This window comes from Mauremys reevesii, linkage group 7 (assembly GCF_016161935.1).
Source record: "Mauremys reevesii isolate NIE-2019 linkage group 7, ASM1616193v1, whole genome shotgun sequence".
In the NCBI taxonomy this organism is placed as follows: domain Eukaryota; kingdom Metazoa; phylum Chordata; order Testudines; family Geoemydidae; genus Mauremys; species Mauremys reevesii.
In genome coordinates, this window is record NC_052629.1 from 24,617,501 (window position 1) to 24,641,026 (window position 23,526).

A 23,526-nucleotide genomic window follows, 5' to 3' on the forward strand; every position below is an offset into this window, starting at 1 on the left:
GATAACTGGATCAGGATCCAGTGAGGTTCTGCAACAGTAGAAGTGAGTTTACACATATTGACTTGTTTTAAGAAATATGTGAACAAAGTGAGTACAGTTCTTAAGTTATTACTTCCATGTATTTATTTACGCTGAAACATACACACCAGCTGTATTATAAAGAAATATTTTATAACAGGTTGCTAAATATTTGTATTTTTTAATCTTATGATGTCCTGTTTTTCCTTAGTATATCAGTGGGGCATGGGGGGAAATCAACATTTTGATCCAGAATGCAAAGGTTGAATTTAAGCAGTCAGAAACTACATCTGCTGTGATTGGGGGTAATGCAATATTCACTAATGTATTGTATTTATGGGTCTCTGAATTTACTTATTCAATAATTCACAGTGATATAATATTACTGATTAAACAAGGGTAAAGGAGAGTAAAGTTCAAGTGTGTACTCAGCTTTCCTCTCCACACACAAGACTTGTAAGAAGCTGAGAATTATAAAGATACTTGCTGAGAATCATGGGATAAGAGACGGACCTTGCTACTCCACAGTACACCCTGCCAAGCAGTTTTGTAAGGGTTAGCAGCAGACATTACATGAAGAAGTCCCGTGGTCATAATCTGAGTTAATCATGGGCCAAATTGCAAGAGCTACAGGGGTGAGAAAAATAAGATATGAAAGGGAAAATATGCCAAGAAAAAAGGGGTAAAAAAGCCATGATATCTTTCCAGCCTACAGTACACTAGTGTGGTAGGAAAATCTTGCTGCAGAGAGTGGGGAGGATTCAACAAAATCTAAATTGAACTGGAATCAGAGAAAAGGAATTGCTCTTATGCTTACCTCCGTCATCCATTTTCCAAAGCAAGACTTTCCTGCCACTTCTTTGTAGGGTGGAAGGAGATTGTTTTCCCAGTCTCTTCTTTCACAGCATTTATTCCCCTCTCTTGTAGCAATTGCAATTTTGTTATATATTACCTACAGCTCAAAGATGACCATGTAGCTTCTTCATTTAACTATACGCCGCTTCAAATATCTGCATAAATCGCCTGGCAGGGGATGCTGTAGAGTGACATGGTCTGTGTCGTAGCCCAAGAGGGAATTGCAGTTAGCTCTGTAATTCTCAGCATCTCTTACCACCCCATGGAATGAAAAGCCTAATGATAACTACTGAATGATGTTTAGCTTAGATAAACATAGTTGCTAATGTGTCATAAATTAAGGATCCATATTTTGCACATGCTCTTGTTTTCATGTAAACTTCCAAAATAGGATGTGCATTCTGGGGAAAACATTAAATTTTACAAATTTCCACAGATTTGAGATGCTGAAATTTAGTATAGTATGCTAGAGTTTTCTGCTCATTTCATTAGGTGTGTGTTATACTTTACCTTTATATGTGCACACCATTAGTTAGCGTGTAAGAAAGGCCCCAGAACTATGATAGTTACTTGGGCAGAACTCCCACTGACCTCTAGGACATTTAGCCTGAATAAAGACTGATGAACAAAGGTCCAGAGAGAGTTGTTTGCTTGTAAGGATAGAACCCTGTCAACAATCTGAAGGGAACTGTAGTTAAAGCCATATTAAACCAAAGATCAGACACAGCTCCTGTTGAACTGCATTCTGACATGGGTTGGCCTGTTGATGTGCACAAGGCTAAAGATGTCCTTGTAACTATATATCAAATATGGGAAATTCTCTGTAATATTTAACCATATTTTTCACCTTTCCCTGACTTACGTGATACAGAAACATATAAATATAAAACACATGTATACACACCCCTTCGCCTACGTTTATCTTCTCATAGCCTCTCACGGAAGAAAGAACTTTTCATCCCGAGGCAGAGCCACAACTGAATTGAAACTCCAATCTGGTAGCAAACTTTCAGAGAACTGTAGTGTTTAGATATAGCATGCTAAATGTTTATATCTTTACATCCTTCAGTTTCAGATGAAAAATGTTTACTCCCTTGAGCTGCACTTGCAGCACATACTCCAGGGAATATTGGAACATCCAGGTGCCATGTTTGTACCCCACCATTTTGAGGTCAGGATGGAAGGGGAATATTTTAATATTAACACTGAATTTCAAGGTCTATTACAAATGCTGGACTGTTCTTTACTTAAAATGATTGAAGGAACCACTCTGTATAACTAGTGGACAGCTAATGTATATATTATGGGTATAGAACTCATTACATCCTGGGAATTAAAAAACAAAAAGCAAATGGTTACTTACCTTACAGTAACATATAGTGCACTAAGTTAGGAGCAATAAATCATCACAAGTCATAGCCAGGATCTGACCCGAACAGAACCTAAAGACTTCTCATCCAGGCAAAGATTATAGCTCTAGTTGATAAGCCCACTTGCTTGTCACCTAGTTGGTTTTCCTTATCAAATACAGGACAATTTTTTTGTTTGAATGGCTACAGTTGAGTCTTGAAATTTGTGTGTAGTGTATCCATGATCTTATTTTCTATAGGGTCTTTTGGAAGGAAGTACTCTGCTGAAGTTGTGACTTGTGTCGTTCACTGGTGGGTAGTTGTCATTATCAAACAGTTGAAAGTTACTGTAATCTTGGTCAGGAGTTTTGAATATGTAATGAGAATTACTTGAATGGTGGATAGTTATATAATTGAATTATGTTGCTGTTGACATAAAGTTTTCTACTGAAGCAGTTGTTATTGCCACAGAATATTTTCGCCACAGGAGAAAAATAGCATTGTTTGTTTTCAAAGTGAAATAATGCCTTGAATTGTATCATTGAAATATGCATAAGAGATGCAACCTCAAGTGAGTTTTGTGGTCCCTCTGCTAAAAGGAACACTAGTAAAAATAAAAATACTATCTCACTGCTGCCCATTATGTATATTATTTATATCATATAACTAATTTCTAATTTAATCTCTTAATACAATTATATGAATGTAGTGCTTGTAAAAGACATCAGAGTGACAGTCTTGGTGATCCCTGTCCACAGCCCTGAAGTTTTCTGTCCACAGAACTAGTTCAGCACAAACAATGAAATAGAACATCCTCACTTGCCCGGCCAATATATCTCAGCCCTGACCTGGAGGGCCGACATCTGTGAGTGAGTGAATTCAGTCTTCATGCCCTTTCACTTTGTGATGCCTCTATTGAAACTTCTCAAGGATGCCAATGAGAGTCAATTGTGGTTATGGTTTTTCATAGTACTGCTGAAAAAACACTCAGTTTTCAGAGGCATTCATAGACTTTAACAAAAAAAAAAAGTCGTAACAAAGGGTTGACATTTGCATGGTTGACACAAGAGCCAATCACAATACCAGTCCTTGTGAGCAGAACCTTTTGACTTCCTATGCTCCCAGCAAGCAGATATCCTGAGAGAGAGTGAGAATAGATATGATGATGGTCCCACTCATCTGGACCCACACTTTCCTGTAGAGCAGTCTGTCTAATCCTAATGTCAAAACTGGGACATGGATGTTCTGACCTAGTGGTCAGAGCAGGGGCAGGAGTCAGAGCAGGGGCAGGATACCACAGTCAGGCAGTGGGAGCAGGCAGCTCAAGGGAAGCAGCCCTAAGCAGGGGAAACTCAGTTGAATAGACAACTTCCTCTTCCTGTGCTTGGTTTAACTAGAATCAGGGAACCAATCAGGACCCCCACTTAGTTCCACCAATCAGATTGCAGGACTGGAGTCCTCTGGCCTAGTTGAGCTTCTAGTTCTGGCAACTGTTGGCAGGACAGAACTTACTGGTTCCTAAAACCCTGTGGACCAAGTTTGATACCTGTGGTTCCTGGTACCTAATGGATGTCATAGGACATGCACCTCCTGTGGATGGCAAACACTCCCAGAGACAATTTTTCCAACTGATGCATAATCTCTCCCTTGCTCTCCTAGGGATAGTGCACCTCTGCTACACAGAGTTGTGTATAAATCACACAGGCCATACCTGTTTTTAAATATTGGCTATATATAATCTATCTAATTTATCTATCTAGGTTTTAATATTGGACCCATCATACTGGTATCTGAACATCTCAGTGCTGAAGCACTCCTGGGTACATATTTGTCATGCAGTCCACCATGTTCTCACTGCTATTTTTAGCAAGCTAGCTAGATTAAAACTAGTGCAGGCATGTCTCCACAAGCTCAAATCACAACCCCAGTTGTAGTGTAGATATACCTTTAGACCCACACGTCAGAAACAGAATTGGTATATTTTAACTGAAGAATCTCCATTCTTGTTATTGATATATTACCCAGAAAAAGTCAGCCTCACTCTGAGGTCCAAGGTTGATTTTGCAGTAATAGCAGTACGAAAAAAATAAACTTACTCATTTTACAAGTAAAACTAATAGGGAAGTAATTGAGGGATGATAAAAATGGAACCTCACTATGGTTTGAGTGTTTTAGAGTCAATGTTCACTTTTAAAATATTTTTTAAAATACATATCTCACTATAAAATTAATTATGGATTGTATAAATTTAATAGGACATCTCCAAAATGAAAATTACTAATTTATTTTTACATTTTATGTTTGACCTTTATGAACCACTTTAGTCTTTTCTTTGGTTCTGCCACTTATGAGGTCATAAAGGTCATAGCTAACTTGTAAAAATAAATCTAATATTTTGAGTAAGGCAAGGTCATATTCCACGTTCTGTATCTACTGTAATATATGTATATATCATGCAAGCAGACACAGACTGCTCAGTCTCCACAACTGATGTGGTAGATGTAGGAATTTGTCTATGTTTACATTTGGAAACACATTAAAAATAAACTTGAATAAGTTATCTGGTTCCCAACAATGAGTTTTTGGTGAATAGTCTGTCTGTCCTGTCCCGTCCAGCCTCACTCTTCGCCCATGGGATAAGGAGGAGGAATTAATCCTCTTACCTTTTGAACTTACCCAGAATTTTAAGACATATAGAGGGAGAGAGGAAATTACTGGAATTCTTAACAGAGTGTCCACCATTCTCTCTGCTCTTCTTATATCAGGTTCCCTGTAGCATCTGGATCTCTGTGGTAGTTATTAAGCCTAGATCAGAGGTTCTCAAACTTCATTGCACTGCAACCCCCTTCTGACAAGAAAAATTACTACATGACCCAGGAGGAGGGACCAAAGCCTGAGCTCACCGGAGCCCCGCCGCCCTGGGTGGAGGGGCAGGGGGGCAAAGCTTGAGCTACACCACCCTGAGCTGGGGGGCCAAAGCCCAAAAGCTTGAGCCCCATGCAGGGGGCCTGTAATCTGAGCCCTAACACCCAGGGCTGAAGCCCTCAGGCTTCAGCTTTGATCCCAGGCAGTGGGGCCCCAGCAAGTCTAAGCCAGCCCTGGTGACCCCATTAAAATAGGTTGCGATCCCCTTTGGGGTCCCAGCCCACAATTTGAGAACCACTGGCCTAGATGCTTTGGTAGTAGTTCGTAGTTGCATTTTATAATGCTTCCAGCCTTTAATTAAATTATTGTGTGGCACACCTAACCATAAAATGAACATATGTTTTCAGTTTGTGTTTACCCTGCATTAAAGTAACTTGTTCATATGGGGAAATGTATTCTCACAGGCACCGTATGACTAGAAAGTGGCATAGCACCTGTACCATTGGGCATTAACAATGTTAGTTAAAAACCTCTTTTTTCAGGTATTTATAACTTCACTTCATACTCAATCTTGGCATACAACGGGGCTTCTCAAACTGGGGGTCGGGACCCCTCAGGGGGTCACAAGGTTAATACATGGGGAGGGATCGCGAGCTGTCAGCCTCCAACTCAAACCCCACTTTGCCTCCAGCATTTACAATGGTGTTAAATATGTAAAAAAGTGTTTTTAATTTATAAGGGGGGTCGCACACAGAGGCTTGCTATCTGAAAGGGGTCACCAGTACAAAAGTTTGAAAACCCCTGGCATACAAGCTTTCAGCCTGGGAGTGCATTGTTTGGACTTCTTTTCAACATAATTGCTTGGGCTGATGTTAAGTTATGAGTGTGAAGGTTTTAGGGTTTTTGTTTGTTTTTTGGTACTTGCTCAAATGTAACTTAGATTTCTTATAAAATTTTGGAAGTGATTAGCAGGTAATGGAATCTAATTCCTGTTGTTTTTTATTCTGAAAAGTACAAAGCAATAAGAAATACTTGGAAAAGTTACTGTTGTGTGTGTTTAAATGTATTGTGGCGGGGAGGGTTGGCTTTGTTGTTTGTCAGGGTGTTTTTTAGTGTTGGGCAGTTATAGCTCTCATGTCTTTTCAATAAATAATATTGGGCTATATTTTCTGAATAATGTGTTGCAGTAAATTATGTGTAAGTCCAAGCCAAACATCTTCACCATATAGGGCTGAGGGAAGTAGGGTGTTCAGACCAGTTCCATGAAAGGTATGGAGCTGTTCATGGGGGTAGGGAATGACTGGAACCAAAATCAAAGCTTTCAGCTTCTGTTTATGCACAGGTGCATAATTCTGTACGTTTTTTATTCCTGCCTTGTCTCCCCTTGCCTAGCATGACAGTGGCCAAGGGGTACAGATTCATAGTTATTGTTAACTCTGTTGACCATCCAATTGTGGTCACCGAATGGCCACAACCACTTCAGTTAGGTATCCAAATAAGAATTCCCAGGGCTAAACTGTATTGGCCATCTCAAACAAAACACTGCCTCCAACAGAGCTACAGAATCCCCATACCAAGCCACAAGCAATCCCTGAAAACATAATTCCTATCTTCTGTAATCCCATGGATCGCTCACATCCTCAGCAGTATATCCCTGAGAGCAGAGGGTTTTTCTCTCTCTCATGTGATTTCTTTCTTACCTTGTCATTTATATTTTCAGTTTTCTATTTCTTCTTTACCCTCACCATTGTGTTTTCTCCTCCATCCCTTTTTTCCTCTTTCTGCTCCATTATATTTTCCACACATTCCTTCCTCCTTTACCATCTAGCCTCCCAATTTCTCTTAGTGTCTTTCGAGAATGCAAGGTATTTCCTACTGGCTGGCCACTTCCCCATGCAACCAACTTCCTCCTATTGCCCAAGATCTGCAATGAGACATCTCCTGACCTGCTTCAGAATGGCCAGTTGTTGTATAGGGGGAAGCATAGGTTACCCAGGTCTGTGGCCTAGCACACCTTAAGCCCTTTGTCCGACATGAACTTCTAACATGCATCTTTCATTGAAATACCTTTTGCCCTGCAGCCTAGACTTCATTATACTGTTCTCTTAAAATCAATGCAAGGAAAAATCAGCAGAGACTGTATATTGCTATCTGTGCCTGTTATTGTGGGAGGAGTACGTTTTATTGATAGATTTCAAGTTTTGAATGAATCCCTTATTTATAGTCTTCAGATATGATCAATGCAGCTATTAGAAAAGCTTGTTTCTAGCAGGTTCAAATGGACAAGAAAGCCATCACCAATCAAAAAGCCAGCGGTGTCTCTTTGGCCCACAATTCTTTACCTGTATGGTTATAAGATCTCTGATACCCACAGTTCTGGAACCTTCATCTCAGCATATCTCCCCTTGCACAATGTAGTGTGCATTTAGGGATAAAATTTATCAATTAAAACAGAATATATGTTTTAACAAAGTCAGGTGCTCTATTGTTAGCAACAACATTGTCTGGAAAGAGGGCAGCAGAGAGTCTACTACGCTGAATAGAATATATTTCTTAAACAACATATACAATATGTACACCATAATAGTGGCAGGGGTGGAGAACAGAAAACACTTGCTAGTCGTTTGGATGATGTAGTATACCTCAATCATGGCTTTGCTTCGATCCACAGCTCAAAAATAATGTAGTCATCTTAACCTCATGAAAATATAAAGCATTTTCATGTGTGTGTGTGTATATATATAGAGAGAGAGAGAGAGAGAGAGAATGTGTGTTAATTTTTATGTGCAAATTTTACTACACTTTATAATGGTATTTAATAGCATAAAATGTTGGCACCTGTATTGAAAATTGGTGAAGGTTCAGCCATCTAATTTTGAGCAGGTTATGCATACAGGCACTAACACTTATAGACAGTTTAATAACAGTATTTGGCACTGTCTCTTCGAGCTGCTTAAACTAATTAATGCATTTGCTCCCTACAGGGCAAAATTGAGTTTTCAGATACATTTATAAACTGATGTGCATGATTGCTAAATATTTCATTATTTTGAGCTATAACGTCTAACGTTTTGTGACAGTAAAGATACAGTATATACTGTTTCATTTGAAAAATGTACAGTGAATCAGAAAATATGTATCCATATGTAAGGACAGAGATAATTGTTTTATCATACAATATTTTTAGAATGTTAAAAGGTACTCAATAATTTGGCCATCACGCTACAAAGAACCATTATTGCTTTGCTCTCAAATGATGATTTTGGAACCATTCCATTGTTTCCTGTAACTATTCCATGCTCCAGTTAAGTTTGCACAGACTTCTCATTTTATTCCTACAGGTTTTGTAAAGTTCCAGGTCCACCTACCCTGCTGGCCTAACCCGCCTCCTATTTCTCTGCCAAAAAGGGTGGGAGTCGGGACAGAGGGAATTTGGAGTGAGTCCCTGGCAATGTGGATTTACTTTATTTCATTGATTTAAAAAATGACATCAGGCAATAATTCCCTGAAATCCCTGAGTGCTCAAGGTTAACACTAATCTTGCTGGCTTAAAAAGAGGTTAAAAAATAATAAGTAACAATTTGATTTGAAATAAACCTTTCTAAAGAAATCACAGTAAACAAAATCTGTTTGCCTAAGGAAACCCTCCTAGCAATCAGCTAGTAACACAACTGCATGTGCTAATGAACCCAAAGCTGTTAATGTGGTTTCTTCAGTTAAATTGATTCATGAATTTTGAAGAGAACATTATCTAATGAATTTTCTTTGAATAGAAAGCAATTAAAAGGACAAATCAGTCTGATTAACCCCAAAGTCACCCTACTGCCACAAATGGTGTACAGTTTGAAATTATATCATAAAAAACTAGAGCAGATTTGCTATCTCTTTGCCCTCTACTAATCCATGTAAATTAATGAACAACAAAGTTAATTTCTTTGATGACCCTTTTCTAGTATCACCTGGATTATGCTGATGTTTAATTTGCTTAATGTTATAATAAAGACTAAACAGATTTTTTCAATGAAGTGATTATCATTCCCTTCAGTTAAGAAGTGATTTTTATTATTTAACACACAAATAATGGTGTATGGGTTTCCTTTAAGAACAAAATCACATTTCACTAGGTTTGCATATAACATAGTCAGTGGCACTCAGTACCAGAATAAGAAGAAAATGTTTTTAATCAGTTTGTTTCATTGCCGAAGGATGAGACTAGTGTTTTCATCATTGTTTGCGTCTTATTTTTTATTACAGTTTGTTACCCACAGTAGAGATGTTTTGTAGTTTTCATCGCAGCTTCTGCAAGTGTCTTGGAAGAACAATCGCTGTTAAAACAAACTAAATCTGAAACTAGCTATTGGTTTTCTTACTGTAAAATAATCCTTGGGTGAAAAGTTAAAACTGTGCAAACAGAGGGGGAAAATGTTCTAATGCATTCATTTATGTTCTAATGCATTCATTTATGCAATATTGAAACAGGATGAAAACTAAAAGCAATTTGATGATTGTAAATTAAAACTAAAATAATGGAAGTTATTTTATTTGTCATCTCCTTAGCATTAAGGATGTACTGTATATTGAAGGTCACAGACAGTCCTTACATTTTATAATGTCTAGAATTCTGAACAGTAGCTTGGGGGTCTCTACTATAAAATGCAGTCAGCCAGGATAATACCAAGTCCACTGGCTCTAGGGCTTCTTTTCCAGTGTGTCCCAGCTGAAGTTTGAAATTAACTAGCGATACAAGAGCTTTGTAAAATAGGTAGAGTCAGTTATTTCTTCCCTATTTAATTTGACTTTGTGCTAATTTATATTCTGCCAATTTAATGGAAAACCATATTATATGCGTTAACAGGATAATTGTACTTGAAGCAAATTAAAAATATAGAAAAATCAAAGCCTTAAATCCCTTTTTATAGTGATCAATTATTTGAAGCACTCTAATAATCATGTATTTAAATACAGTAATATAGAACACAATAACAGGACTGAATATCTGGACTGTTTTAATTTAAAATAGAAAAGTTGCTGTTCATGCCATAGTTTGTGTAAGAGTTCTTAATGATTTTTACCTTGGCTATTTAAGGCATCCTTATGAATAGTGTATTGCTGCTGCTTTTTTCAGATTCATTCACCAGACAAGTGTTATGGACCCTGTTGAGAGATGTGAAATTTGGAGAGGCAGTTTCTTACAAGCAATTAGCAGACCTGGCAGGCAACAGCAAAGCAGCAAGAGCAGTGGGAGGAGCAATGAGAAGCAATCCTGTAAGTTCATGTCAACTTTCAAATAAAGTTGATGGAAGATGGTGGGTTTAGACGGAAAGCTTTGTGGGCTAAATGTCATTAGATTAAATTTATCTGCTATGAAAACTACTCTACCATGAGTAATAAGGTCAGTAAGTGTTTTTAATCAGCATGAATGCATAAACCAGTTTAATATGATTTATTCCCCACCATTTATGGTGTTAGTAGGTTTGAAAAGAAGCATTGCACTTGTTTTAATTTAATTCGTCAACCTATAGACATTTTGTTATTCTTAAACTTTTTTTATACTCTTGGGAATGGGGAATCCTTTGTCACTTAACAGTGACACTTTCTCAAAGGATGTGAGTGGCTTTTAACTGAATTATAAACTAGTTCATCCCTCTGGGCCTGAAATGTGAGAGGAGCAAATAGATTCTTCATTCATAAAGGCACAAGTAAGACTCAGATTCCCAGCAGCTCAGGTTCTGGGTTGTCTGGGCTGGCCAACTTCTCTCCCCACTTCAGAGGCTGAGCCAGAACTTCAACTGGTGTAAATGGCATAGCTCCATTAAACTCAGTGGAGTTATCAAATGTACATGAGTTGAGGGTCTGGACCTCTGGTTTTGTAAAGCCATTGGTGAGCCCTCTAACAGTTGCCTCAGATACTTTCAGCATACCAAATTGGCTCAGGTTTGGCTGGGATCCGTTAGTGTGACCTATATATTAAACGAGGTTATGTAGGTCCTGGCACATGGGTTAGGTCATTAGATATCAGCATGTGGACAAAAAAGGAAGAGGGAGTTTGGCTTCTCAACTCTACTGTATTTGGGCTTTGGGATATTTGCCCCTTCCCTGAGATTAGACCAATAGATTCTGGATGCATATCTCAGTATGACGTTGGTTGCAACTTTGGTGCACCAGCTGATGCCAGGTCTGCAGGCCATAGTGAGCCCTTGGTATCATCTGTGGAATCCACACTCTTTGGGCCAATAGGACAACATTGGTTTCACCATTCATTGTTACACAAGTACAGAAAGGGGAAGGCCAGGAACAGTAAAGGGGATGTTATTGCCTATTCATCTTTCAACAGATGCCCCGGCTACCTGCTTACAAGGACGTTTTATTTATTAACATTCTATTAATAACATTGTGGCTTTTTCAGCCATTCTTGAGCATGTTTCTCCTCATTACCAAATGCCCTCAGAATGTGTATCTTTCCATACTTTACTATGTCTTTATTTCTCTGGCATCATATCTGCTGTAATCTTTGACCTTCCATGTTATTTTTATATTCAGTTTCCTCAGGTTTTTCTTTAATAAGGTACATAAGAGACTACAATGTGTGGTAGGAAAGTGAATACAAAAATTTGTATTCACAAGTGGAGGTGACTTTACATACACAAATCATAAAGTTTTGCTTTTCACAGTGCCACATACACTGTGCATATTTATCCTAATTTATAAAGGAAATCTAGCATAACTGACCCACATACTGGGACTTGTAGTTTTAAGAACAGCATGCAGATTTAAATAGAAAATAACAGAGACATGTCAAAAAGAAAATCCTTTTGGAATACGATAAAATTATACATGTGCTTGTGCAGAATGTATATGGGACTTCTAACTAGAGATATAGGAGATATGCAATAATGAAAGACTTTGTGTTGAAAAAGACAGGAGCATCATTACAGTATAATAATATTGATATTTTATATTAGCAAGTTTTCATTGTGAAATGTTGGTATGGTATTGTATTAGTATATGCCTTTCCCTAATGCAGTGTAATAATCTGTAATTGTTATGTTAAAATGTGGTGGTATATCAAGAACGGAAAATACTGTAGTTGCAGCATGGGATGGAGCCCATTTTAAAAAATTGCCATAGCTTTGCTTTATATTTTCAGAACTATTTTCATCCTTGCTCACAGGAGAAAAAGCAGGAATTTTCACACCACAACCTGCTGTTACCTCTACTTTGGATGCTGCTGCTCCACTGCAGCCTGAGGGCAAAGCTGGGTACATTTCTAGGCAATAGCAATTACATATCCTTTTGCACAAAACTACATTGTTATTCTTTGAGAACTGTTTCCTGTAGGTTTGCATTGTATTGCCTTGTCTTAATGTACACCATATTGTATTGGAAAGCAATCTATCATATTAAAATAAGTTGTATTGTCAAGTACAGCACAGCGTATTGACAAAAAATTGTATCAGACTGTGTTTGTAGATTGTTTCATATGAAAGTCTCATATACACTTACAAAATTCTTAATATACTTTTTGTATTGCATTTGCAAACTTCACAAACACAGCAGACATAATATATTTGACTATACATTAGCTAACTGTTTAAAAAAATTTTCAATGAGGGAGTTTCAATGAGGTTTTAAATCTAACTAAACACAGTTCATCCATTTTGACATAGTATTAAATATTTTGGTGAAATTGCAGGTTGAGTCCTTATAAGCACTACTGCATTACAACTGCTACATGAATAATATACATGTCTTTGTTATGATGGAAATGCCCCTTTTGAGTAATCATCACCCTTGTATAATGTGTCAAAAATGCATAAATCAGTTGCTTTTACAGCATTCGGAAGAGCTAATTTTGTTATTGTTTGTCTACCAATGTGTCCTGTGTTTAAGGATATGCCTGAAAAGAAAGTGTGCAATTTCAAAAGCCATTGTGAGTAAACAGATTTTTGTACATAACATAATGGTTTAAAGTTTAGTGAGTACAGACTATAATCCTTAATGTACCAGCTATGCAAAATACTTACCACGATATATGACATCAGCACTTGTTGGCACATATTATTTGGTTATTAACAGTTGACTGGTACTAGTAACAGTATTCAGAAACATGTATTGTTTTGCAACCTGTCTGATGAATCTATTCTTACACTATTAATCTCCATAAATGTGCCTGTCCAAATATGACCAAAGTCACTAAAATTGTAAAACACGATTTCCTGAGAGTTGTCAATTGTATTATCACTAGAAACAAGTGTTTAAAAAACAAAACTATATGTAAAAACCTATCATGACTGAAATCCAAAGTAATAATAAAAAAATGTATACCTTATATTTTCCACCACCCAGCAAAATACTTCTCTCTTCTACAAATCATGTCTGGTTAGTTAACTTCTGTAGTATACATTGTACAAGTTTCCTTTCTAGTTAGGTTGCTTCACATAATTCATACAATGACCTTCAACTTTATGAGAAGGTGGAAAAGGTGCCGGCAGCAGCTGAGAGATGCAACATCTTTGCTTCAAATTATGCCAAGGACATGGCAGGGATGGCTCACCTTTTGCAAGAAAAACTTCAAATAGTTTACTGCAGTTTAGATTGATTGTGAGGTCTGTGGTCCTCAAAGGGAACCCATAAAGTTCAATTAAAAATCTCATTAGAATACTATAGGAGGATCAAAAAGAAATCACAGAGACTCATGGGAGATACGGAATGTTGGGCTGATTAGTCCAAGGCCATCATAAATGACTATTCTATGACTTAAATAAGATGTCTTCAGTGGTCTGTTAACAGCAGCAATAACTGTATAAAGTCTCTTTATATTCTTTCTGCTTATGTTATTGTTCAGGCTAAAACCTAACTAAGTGTATAACTTGACACTAATATCGATCTAACGTAAGTCAAGAATATTATTCAACCAACATTTTTGAAACATTCAAGATTGAATAGAGTAATTGTGCATTTAAGAGAAGATCGTGAAGTATGGATTTGAAATGTTGCAAATGCATAAAACTAGTTGTGCATTAATTCCTTAGGTGGCTGGCAATAAACTTGAACACATGCTGGTTCATATTATAGTATTTGTTTCTATCAGGGAATAGGGGAGAAAAAGCAATGGGACATGAGAACACTGAAAGATTATTTTTAGCTAAGTGTGATTTTTGTTGTATGTTATAACTTGATATTTCAGCTGTTTCCATTATGGCCTCACTGATCTATTTTTGACAGTTTGGCAGCTTTCTATAAGTATTCAGTCCATCAACCAGTATAGTAGGATGGTCAGTTTTCTATTGCGTCAAATTGAAAACTCTTAACAAGCAGAGCACCACGGTTGAACACCGTTCTGTTTCATCCTCAGACAGAATTTGCTAAATGCAGTTCAGAGGCAATCAATACATTGTGCAGAGAGTTTTTTCCCCACCTTTTTCTAAACAAACGCATTATTGAGGAGTTAGTTTATTCACAGATTGCCATGAGCGTTAATGACCACCCGAGTCTTGTTCTGCCAGTCACCTAGATGGCTGTTGATAAAGATTTAGCATCATGTTCTAAGTGTCAGGCCTGTCAGTAGTGCTGAACCATTTGACCAGAAGAAAAAACGCACAGGGAGCTATTGATTACAGCTTCTCAGTGTCACTTGTTCACCAGGATTTAGGTATTGATGAGGCTGCGAGTGAAAACAAGCTCTTTCCCTTGTGGGCCTCTACCCAGAAGAACAAAAGCAAAGTTGGAGAAAATATTCAGCTGGAACCTGAATCAGAGGGATTCCATTATTGATTGAAAGGCCCCTTCATGTTATTTTTGTTGGAGACAAATCTATGGGTTTGGAAGTTTTATAGCATTTGAGATGGGGTCTGTGTAAGTGATGGATTCATGTATTGGATGAATTAGATTTCACAGCATGAAGATTTCAATGGAGCTGTAATGTTATGAACTGCTTGGGTATTGATAAAAATTACATTACATGTAGCTGAGGTTTTAAAGCAGAGGATTGGGATAGTATTCCTTTCCAAATGTCCTTAGGGCTCTTGTAAATTTTAGCAGGTTTAATTATTTTAGTAGTCTGAAAATTGTCACCACAATTAAACCAAACTGAAGTGATATTCAATGTTTTTAAATTACCGGGAGATTGTAATGCATTTTCTTTAATTATTTCCAGTGCTGCATAGAATGATGCATACACACACAGTACATAACAAACTAATCATATACACATCATACATTATGACAAAAATGGCATAAATTACCTAATTTCTACAACCATGGACAAAATATTATTTATTTTGCACCTTTGATGTCATCACTAATTTGGGCCAGTACTACTTCTGGTTCCCAGCAGCGGTAATCTTTTAAATAAAAAGAACCTGCCATCAAGACACTTTCCCACCCTATCCTCCTAACTCAAGCACCGCCCCAAAAGAGAGGGATCAGATTAAAAGCAGGAATCAAGTTAAACTTGCTATAATCTGATTTGGATTAGTGCCAAGGTTCTAATTCCTTGCACCCCTCAGAGATACGACCAGAAGGTGTATCCCACTGGAGATGTGAGATGCCCGGATTTCCTCTTATATATAAAGCATCTGGGTGAGATTTGCATGGTACAAGAGCATGTTAGTCATGGGCCATCAGGGATCCGGTTTCTGCTCTATAGAATGATCTGTGCCAGCCCCAGGGTGAATTACAGCAGCCTATGGACTGCTTTAACTTGTGCCAGCTGGCTGTGGTCCCCAAAGGATCATACTCTGGCTGAGAATTGGTGGCATGTCCTTTTCCACCAGAATACACACTCTGCTTCAGGAGGAAGTTGGCATAGGAGTGGACTTTACACCAGTAGAGCAGTGTGCCTCTCCCCCATTCTCTGAGGGAATTCTCAGCTGGCCAGCTACAGACAGTCTCACTATTTCATACCACCTGAGTAGCACAAAAGAGCTGGATCAGGAGGAGTGTGTCTGGCCCTTTAGGTTTGCAAGGTATATGACAGCATCAGAACACCCTGATTTATGGAAAAGCGAATTTAAATATATTTGCATTTTTACAAGTTATTGCTGTTTATACTGCCACTCCAAGACCTGTAGGTAGTAACTAATATAGATTTTATGGATGGAAAGATATCAAGAAGAATATCAATAATTTTAAAAATAACTTCATTAAAGTGTGACGTAAACAGAACACATGATGGTGTAGTGGTGTATAAAAATTTTATTGATGCTCATTGGAAATGTCCTGCATAATTCACTTGTGGCGTTGCCAGTTGTGAATAAGATCAGTCAGATTTTTATACCACCATGTACTACATATGGTCTACATCTAAGTTTTTAAAAATAATTTAACAACCTATATAATATCCATTACTCTATCTCCTTTCCATCATCAGCTTTTTTAAATCTATTTGCCTTCCATTTCTGTTCAAGGGCTTGATCCTGCAAAGTGCTGAATGTTGAGGGCAATTAGCACCCTGCAGCTTTGAGATCCAAGTTCACATTCTTACCTCTAGAGTACTTAAATAAGCATAGTTTGAGCCTTATAAAGGAAAAACTGCAAAGTGGAATAGAAAATGAATCAGTGTAATGTTTTGCATCTATTCATACAGATTAAGAAAGCTGTACCAAATAATCTTGAATCTAAAATGTTCAGCATCTTGAAGGATGCACTTTTTAGTACCTCATTTCCTTTCACAGTTGCATCACTGCATTTGAAATACTATCCTGTTACCAAAACAAATGTTGTAAGATTAAAGATGATGTGCTGAATTTTTTATGATGTGCATTTCAAGGATGATATATAAACACCAGTAATAAAAAAAACATTGCATTTATGTACTTCTCTACATTATCAGTATGTTATGTAATTTGTCATGTACATTTTTGAAAACCCTTGACATTCTGCTATGAATGATATAAAGCAAAAGGTATAAAACAGTTTCTCAAATTGTTTAGGGTGCAAATTAAATGTATGCTGGTATAGATTTTAAATATACAAAATCAGTCTCAGATTGACTTACTGTTAAATAATTATTATCATAATAATCTTACCTGGTACTTCTCATGAGAAGTTCTCAAATATCTTTACCCAAAAAAGTATCATTTTATATATGGGAAACTGAGGCACAAAGAGGTGAAGTGACTTCTCCAAAGTCACTGAGCAGGCCAGTGGCAGAATTGGGAGTAGAATCCAGGTTTCCTGAGTCCCAATCTAGTGCTTTATCCACTTGCTGACACTGCCTTCCCTAGTTGTTAAAGTGGTAGCAAAGGGATACCTGGCAAATGTTTCATTTTCTAAAACTGAAACTCTGTTCTCTTTATGTATTTTAGCTATTTGTAATGCACCCATTGCTATAGCACTTAGCTCCTATACAAAACCGTCAGTATTATCCTTACTCTATGAATATTATTTTTTCCTCTTGGAAAGTTATTTTCAGCATAACCAAATATTCATAATTCAGTACCTATTTTTGGTTATGTTACCGTGCTACTGAATGCTCATGAGCTTCTGTATGCAAACCTTTCCTTTGAGCTTTTGAGAAACACTGATAAATTATATATCGTATACAGGACCTGAAAACATGATCTTCCTTTTCTTCCGTGTCTACACAGATGCATTGCTTTGCAGGACCAGGATCTATGTGAGCCCTTTGTTTTCGACACTATGGTCCAGATCCTGCACTGGTTTAGATCAGTTTGCAGTGCTTTTACTGTGCAAAGATATCCTAAAGTTGTAGACACTGGAAGACTCTTCTTCTGCAGGGGGAATTCTAAGGTGACCTAGAGGTATCATAACAGATGCTGTGTCCATCACTTCCCAACCACTGACACAAAGGGCGTGGACCAGCAATCCCTGGAGAGGGGTGGGGTTATTTGGTAGCAAACACAGATTGCTTTAGTCTTCGGGCTGCTCTAGTTTATGCTAGGGACCAGACCAGCACATAGATGGCCCCTGGATTGGGGACTATAAGGATCATTTTAAAATTGCCTTTGTCTCCCCCTCTCTTCCACTATGCTGAGTGCTCCTTATTGGCAACTCAGAATCTTGGAGGGGTCTCACATGCATGCACATTTTCTTCCCTGACATGATCGATCACTCTGAAGATTTCAATAGGGTTGCATGAGATCTAGCTGAGGGCAAAATCTGCCCACTTTGCTCTCGCTTTCCTCCTCCTCCTCCTCACCAACTCATAAACCACTTCAAAGATATCTTCATGTATGTGTATCATTTATGCATAAATTATGTATCTCTACTAAAAAAAAAACCACAGGATATACTTGTGTTTAAAATGGACATGCTTCTCCATCCTCACATAGTCTCCTCTTCACTGCCAAGGAGTATGCAATCCTAAGAAAGGGACAGAGTCAGCTGAAAAACATGCTTTACCATCTTCCAAAATGCAGATTTTGGCAATAGCAGGGTATGTAATTTAGGGCCGCCCAATGAGAGTCGTTAACAAATCTGCTAACAAGTTATATGGGGTTTCTGGGCCTATTTACTCTGTTGTTTAATTTGAAAAGTTGTTACCATGAGAACCAGATTGTTTTTGTGCTGACTCTGGGATACAGAACACCTGTTAAACCCTCTTATATCAGCAGTCAGGATTCTCATATAAGAAGTGCAGTTTTATTCGGAACTGGACAAGACAGTGACCGCTAACAACTGAAGGCATATGCGACTGGTATCTACAGAAATCTCAGCAACATGACAATAATTTTTTGCACTCTTAATGTACTGTAAATTTGTGCTTCACCTATATGTTTCAGCAGAAGAACATCACATCACTTACAATTAGTTTTGTAAAGAGGAACTGGATTCCTTTGATTACATTTGTCTGAATTCTTCTTACATGTTTTTAAGACCGTGATTCTTGTGAAAGGGAAGCCCTCTCTTCTTCACGGTATGTTTCACTCTGGCAAAGGAGGACCATCTCTTGAGTCAGGATGGTAGTTCAGTCTCTATGGCTCAGTCATCCCTTTTCCTCTTGACACTGTCAAGTGTGTTATTTGTGACAGCAACATTTGTGAACTGTTCACTGGGAACTTGCCTGAAACCACCAACTCATTTCATGTAGGCCACTGAAATGCTATCTGATTGCGAGGACTTTTGGCAGCTAACAGTCTAAGCTTTATTTTGGCCACTGGCCTGTGAATGAGACTTCATAACCCATTATCTATCACTGAGCTGTCCAGTTGTGTGTTTGAGTCTGTGGTGTTGAAGTGGAGGGAGGGCAGAGCACTGGCATTTTTCTCAGAGAACATGCAATATGTTTTACATGGCTTTTACTTGTTCTTTGGGAGGAGACCTTTGCCTCCTCTTTAAGAACCCTAACAATCTCTCCACGTCCCTCTCTTTTTAATCCCTTATCTCTGTATGTTTATTTTTCCTGCTCAGAACTGGGTTAGTTTCCTCCTCCGAGCCCACCAGTGTCACTACTTTCCTGCCCAGAGGGATCAGTACCGAGTGATAAACACTCCTTTCCTACAAGGTCTGAGTGTATTGTGTCCACTGCATTCCCAGCCTGCATCCTTCTACTGAGCCAGAAATCAGTCCTGGACTTGGCAACTGACATTCCCATGTACCAATACAGCAAATGGCCACTATACCAGCCCATAACTTAATATTTGAATCCAGGTCACCAATAATTTAATGGCATATTAGTAGCCATCCTAACGCCTCTGTCCTTGGTGGGCCTACCCATGTCCGGTTTCTTTGCGCACTTACTGGTGAATGGTAAAAGTGACTGCTGTTGTAGGCTATTCTCCTGGGCTAGAGTCTGTATTCCGAGATCTGCTGCTCCCATAGTCTGCTATAAGAGCTAGGGGACAGGGCGAGCAGATAGCATGCACCACAGACAAATCGGAGATGTTTGTGGAGCCTGACTCTGTGCCAGCACTTGCTCCTGCATGGTGCCCTGGCCTCACTGGCACCCAGCCAGGGCCCGCTAGGGTGGGATTTACATTTCTGACCGGAGAACCACAAGAACTTCAATTCATAATAATCTCAAGAAAAGACAGACAAATGATTCAGAAACCTTATTTTTGTATGTGAATGTATTTTGCAGGTTCCTATTATAATACCATGCCACAGAGTGATTTGCAGCAGTGGACAGACTGGCAACTACGGAGGAGGAATTCATCTGAAAGAGTGGCTTTTGTCACATGAGAAGCTTCAGAAAGAAAAGTTAGCATATTGATGCAGTTCAGCCACAGCTGTTATACAGCCAAAACACATAACCAAAGATACTTGGCTTATAACAAGCTTTCAGAACACACAGTAGAATTCCGGAAAATGGTAAATATTTGAGTGACATATAAATATAATACAACATCCGAAGTGAAATGTGTGGTGGCACTACTATATTAAAAAAGCTGGATGTGTCCTAGGGGACGCAGCTTGTATGCCCTTTCTTGTTTTTACATTTTACAGCAGAATGAGTACAGCGGACTGTGCCTGTTGTGCATGTATTTTGTTCCCATCTCCAGTCCTGTTTTGTTCTATTTTTAATGTCCATTAAAGCAAGGATAAGGGAGTGGGAGGGGCATGGCAAATGTTAGGTGCAACTGCCCCTCTAAGGAAGCATCTGGCTCACAGAGGGGACAGCCGGCAGTCTGAAGCCTTTGCGTGTTTCTGAGAGCAAAATGAAATGCAAAAGCTTCAGCACACACCTCCCTGTTCCTGCCTAGCTTTGTATTTGTCCAGATTGAAAAGCTTGTACCTCTGCCAGGATTGGTGCCCAAGATTCTCCTGGTTTTCTTTGATGTTTGAACTGTTGAAATGATGTTTTACGTAAACAGTTGTTAATTAAACACATTGAGAATCATTCAAAAGGAAATGGCTATTGAATTGCCTGTTCACAGCTTTTCTTTTCAAATTGCTTGAGATGCTTAAAAGATATGAATAAAAATTATTGTCTTTATTAACATTGCAGTAAGTAGACAGAAAAGTAGATGCTGGTAAATTATTTTATGCCAAATAAAGAGCTTTTTTCAAATTAAGCAGTTACGTTACCATAGTTTTCTCAAAAAATTTAAATTGTTATATTTTTTGATAAGTACTATTGTGATTATTATTTTATTTAGCTTTCATGTGCATTATACAATACTCTGAGTAGTTAGGGGAAAGCTTTTTTTTCCATATAGGTTATCCATAGAAAATGTAGGCAGTGAAAGGATATTGAAGCTAAAATTTCTGATTACTTAAAAAGGATTCCATGAAAGTAAAATATTACAAACTACCAAGAGCTGAAATTTTCAGTCTGGGAGTCATAAATTATAACATGGAAATACTGATTTTATGGGTTTTTTTCATATTCTTGTAGGTGTCTCTTTAGAAAGCTCATTGCTAACAAAGAAATTACTGTATTATATTACAATGTATTACTTTGTTAATGCAGTATTATTGATATCTTACCTTTTTAATAAAGTTGTTATGCATGTACATGTTTCTGTGTGTATGTGTGTAAATAAAATGCAGTACATGATATATGGAGAAAATAAACTATACCCAACTGTACAATATAAGGCTGTATTTTTATCAAGGGTTTCTGGTGGCAATATAAACCAAGAAAGCAAAGCTCAAGTGGTTTGTACATGTCACCAGAACCCTGAGATAAAAATATAGCCTTATAATATGTACAGTTTGGGTGTATTTTATCTTTTATAATATGTGGATACCAACAAGCGAACACAATGCTTTGTGTAAACTTTAAACTTTTTCAAATATTACATCACTTGCTGCTTATCTGTAGATATTTACATTTGTTTTGCCATAAATTTGTCCTTTTTCTGAAATAGTAAATGTGAATGTCATGAAGACACTATCATTGAGTACAGTACCTGTAAATCATTTAAAGTGTAGAGGAACAGATTTTTAGCAAAACCTCAACCCAGTCTCCAGTTTTGTACTTTAACTTCCATGGACAAATATTTTCAGGTACAATTTTTTGTCCGCAACCTTTTGTAGGTTCAATTTATATCATTAGACTGTCTTAACTACTTGATTGTACTCGGGTACTTAAACACCTTAATGGCATCAACTGGACCCACTGTTATTTGAGCCCACTAGTTTGTGATAATAAAACTGAAAACCAGGGAAGTGTTAAAATTTACATTGTCTATCATAACATATCAAGAACTAAAATTCATGATTTCATACTGTTAAACATAAGGCTATAAAAAAGAAACTATATTTGGTATACAAGTTGTTTGCCTACATGTGTATAAGAATACAATTATAAAATAACTATATTTGATCCTGAGACCTTATTCTGATTTTTCCCTTTTGTGAAAAAAATTTACTTATATAGAAGATAAGTGAAAATTAGGTTGAAAAATATTGCAGGGATATAGCAGCATGCCATTAGGTTCAGCTGTACCAGGAAGGAGCTTTAGAATGATGATAGAAATTCACTTATAATCATACAGTTTTGTTGTCTGAGGAGCATACATTTATGAGCATGCATACTGATGTTTATTTTTGTGTTGTAGGCCAAGCTACATATTCTTTGTCTACATGTTTTCCAACAGAGGGCACTATAGCTTAGAAGAATTAGATGCATGTGTTTTACAATGTGTTTAGACCCTCATTCACCACTTTTTTTCCTACTGTTTAAGAATGAATTTGAAAATGAACAGCAGAGTTGAAATCTCTGAGCTGCCCTATTTGCAATGCTTCAGACAGTCTGCCTCAGGAATTAGCTGTCTAGTGTTATTACAGTCCTGCATTCTGCATCGCATGTATGTATTGTGAAAGGTGCTGTAGTTAGATAGTAAGATGAAGAATGGCCTTTCTTTGCCAGTGATTTCAGAGATTGCTAATGATGCCCAAACTTCAGACTGGTATGACCACTAATGAAGGGCACTATGACACTAGAACCTCTAGGGGTTCTGTTTTAAGGAGGGGAATCCACATTGCTGCTGAGGTATACTGTTAGCATTCTTCTTCTTTGTGGTAATAATGCTGATTTCCTTGTATGATGTCTTGATTCTGTGCAGTACTCTGGGAAGATGATCCTCTATGATGAAATACTTAGAACACAAATGAGCTATTGAGAATTTTCACACACTGAAACTACCCATCAAGAAGTTGCATTAGGGCTCTTCCATATAAGCGACAAAACATATGTTGTGTTGCATACCAGTGTTTCTGAATTATCAGAAGCAACTTTAAAAATAATTTTATCAGAAAAAAACAAAAACAAGGAAGACTGGGGTTTGGTTTTGGCCTGCCTTTGTTGTGTCACAGCAGTACAAAACCAGTTTTCTGTTTTCTGTCTCTGAGGGTTTTCTCTGCCTTGTCATAACAGTCTTGATATATGCCCTGAAGTTTCCACTAAAGAAGGCAACGGCATGGTTCAAACTGGCATTGTTTTGTACAGCTCTGAGTACTCCTATGAGAAGCCAGTAGAAATTAACATAAAAAGCAATCATTTGGAGTAGCCTAAAGCCTATTCTGGCTA

At 37.7% G+C, this 23,526-nt stretch overlaps 1 protein-coding gene and 1 long non-coding RNA gene across 4 annotated transcripts in view; one reads left to right on the top strand and one right to left on the bottom strand.

Annotated features, from left to right (window-relative positions):
- Nucleotides 1–13,749, bottom strand: part of LOC120368731 — a 27,062-nt gene extending 13,313 nt beyond the window's left edge. The window contains exon 1 of the long non-coding RNA XR_005582749.1: nt 13,642–13,749. This is a non-coding gene — a long non-coding RNA (uncharacterized LOC120368731). The remainder of the gene's footprint in view (nt 1–13,641) is intronic.
- The window catches only part of MGMT (O-6-methylguanine-DNA methyltransferase), a 308,225-nt gene extending 286,726 nt beyond the window's left edge, over nt 1–21,499 (top strand). For 2 of the 3 annotated variants that reach the window (XM_039481178.1, XM_039481179.1), the window contains 2 exons: nt 10,213–10,352; nt 12,235–13,666. In XM_039481178.1, coding sequence (XP_039337112.1) covers nt 10,213–10,352; nt 12,235–12,528 — 434 coding nt within the window. In that variant the 3' untranslated portion in view covers nt 12,529–13,666. Of the gene's footprint in view, nt 1–10,212; nt 10,353–12,234; nt 13,667–20,130 lie in introns of those variants that run through there. The other variant, XM_039481180.1, reaches the window with a different exon arrangement.
- The last annotated feature ends 2,027 nt before the right edge of the window (nt 21,500–23,526 follow it).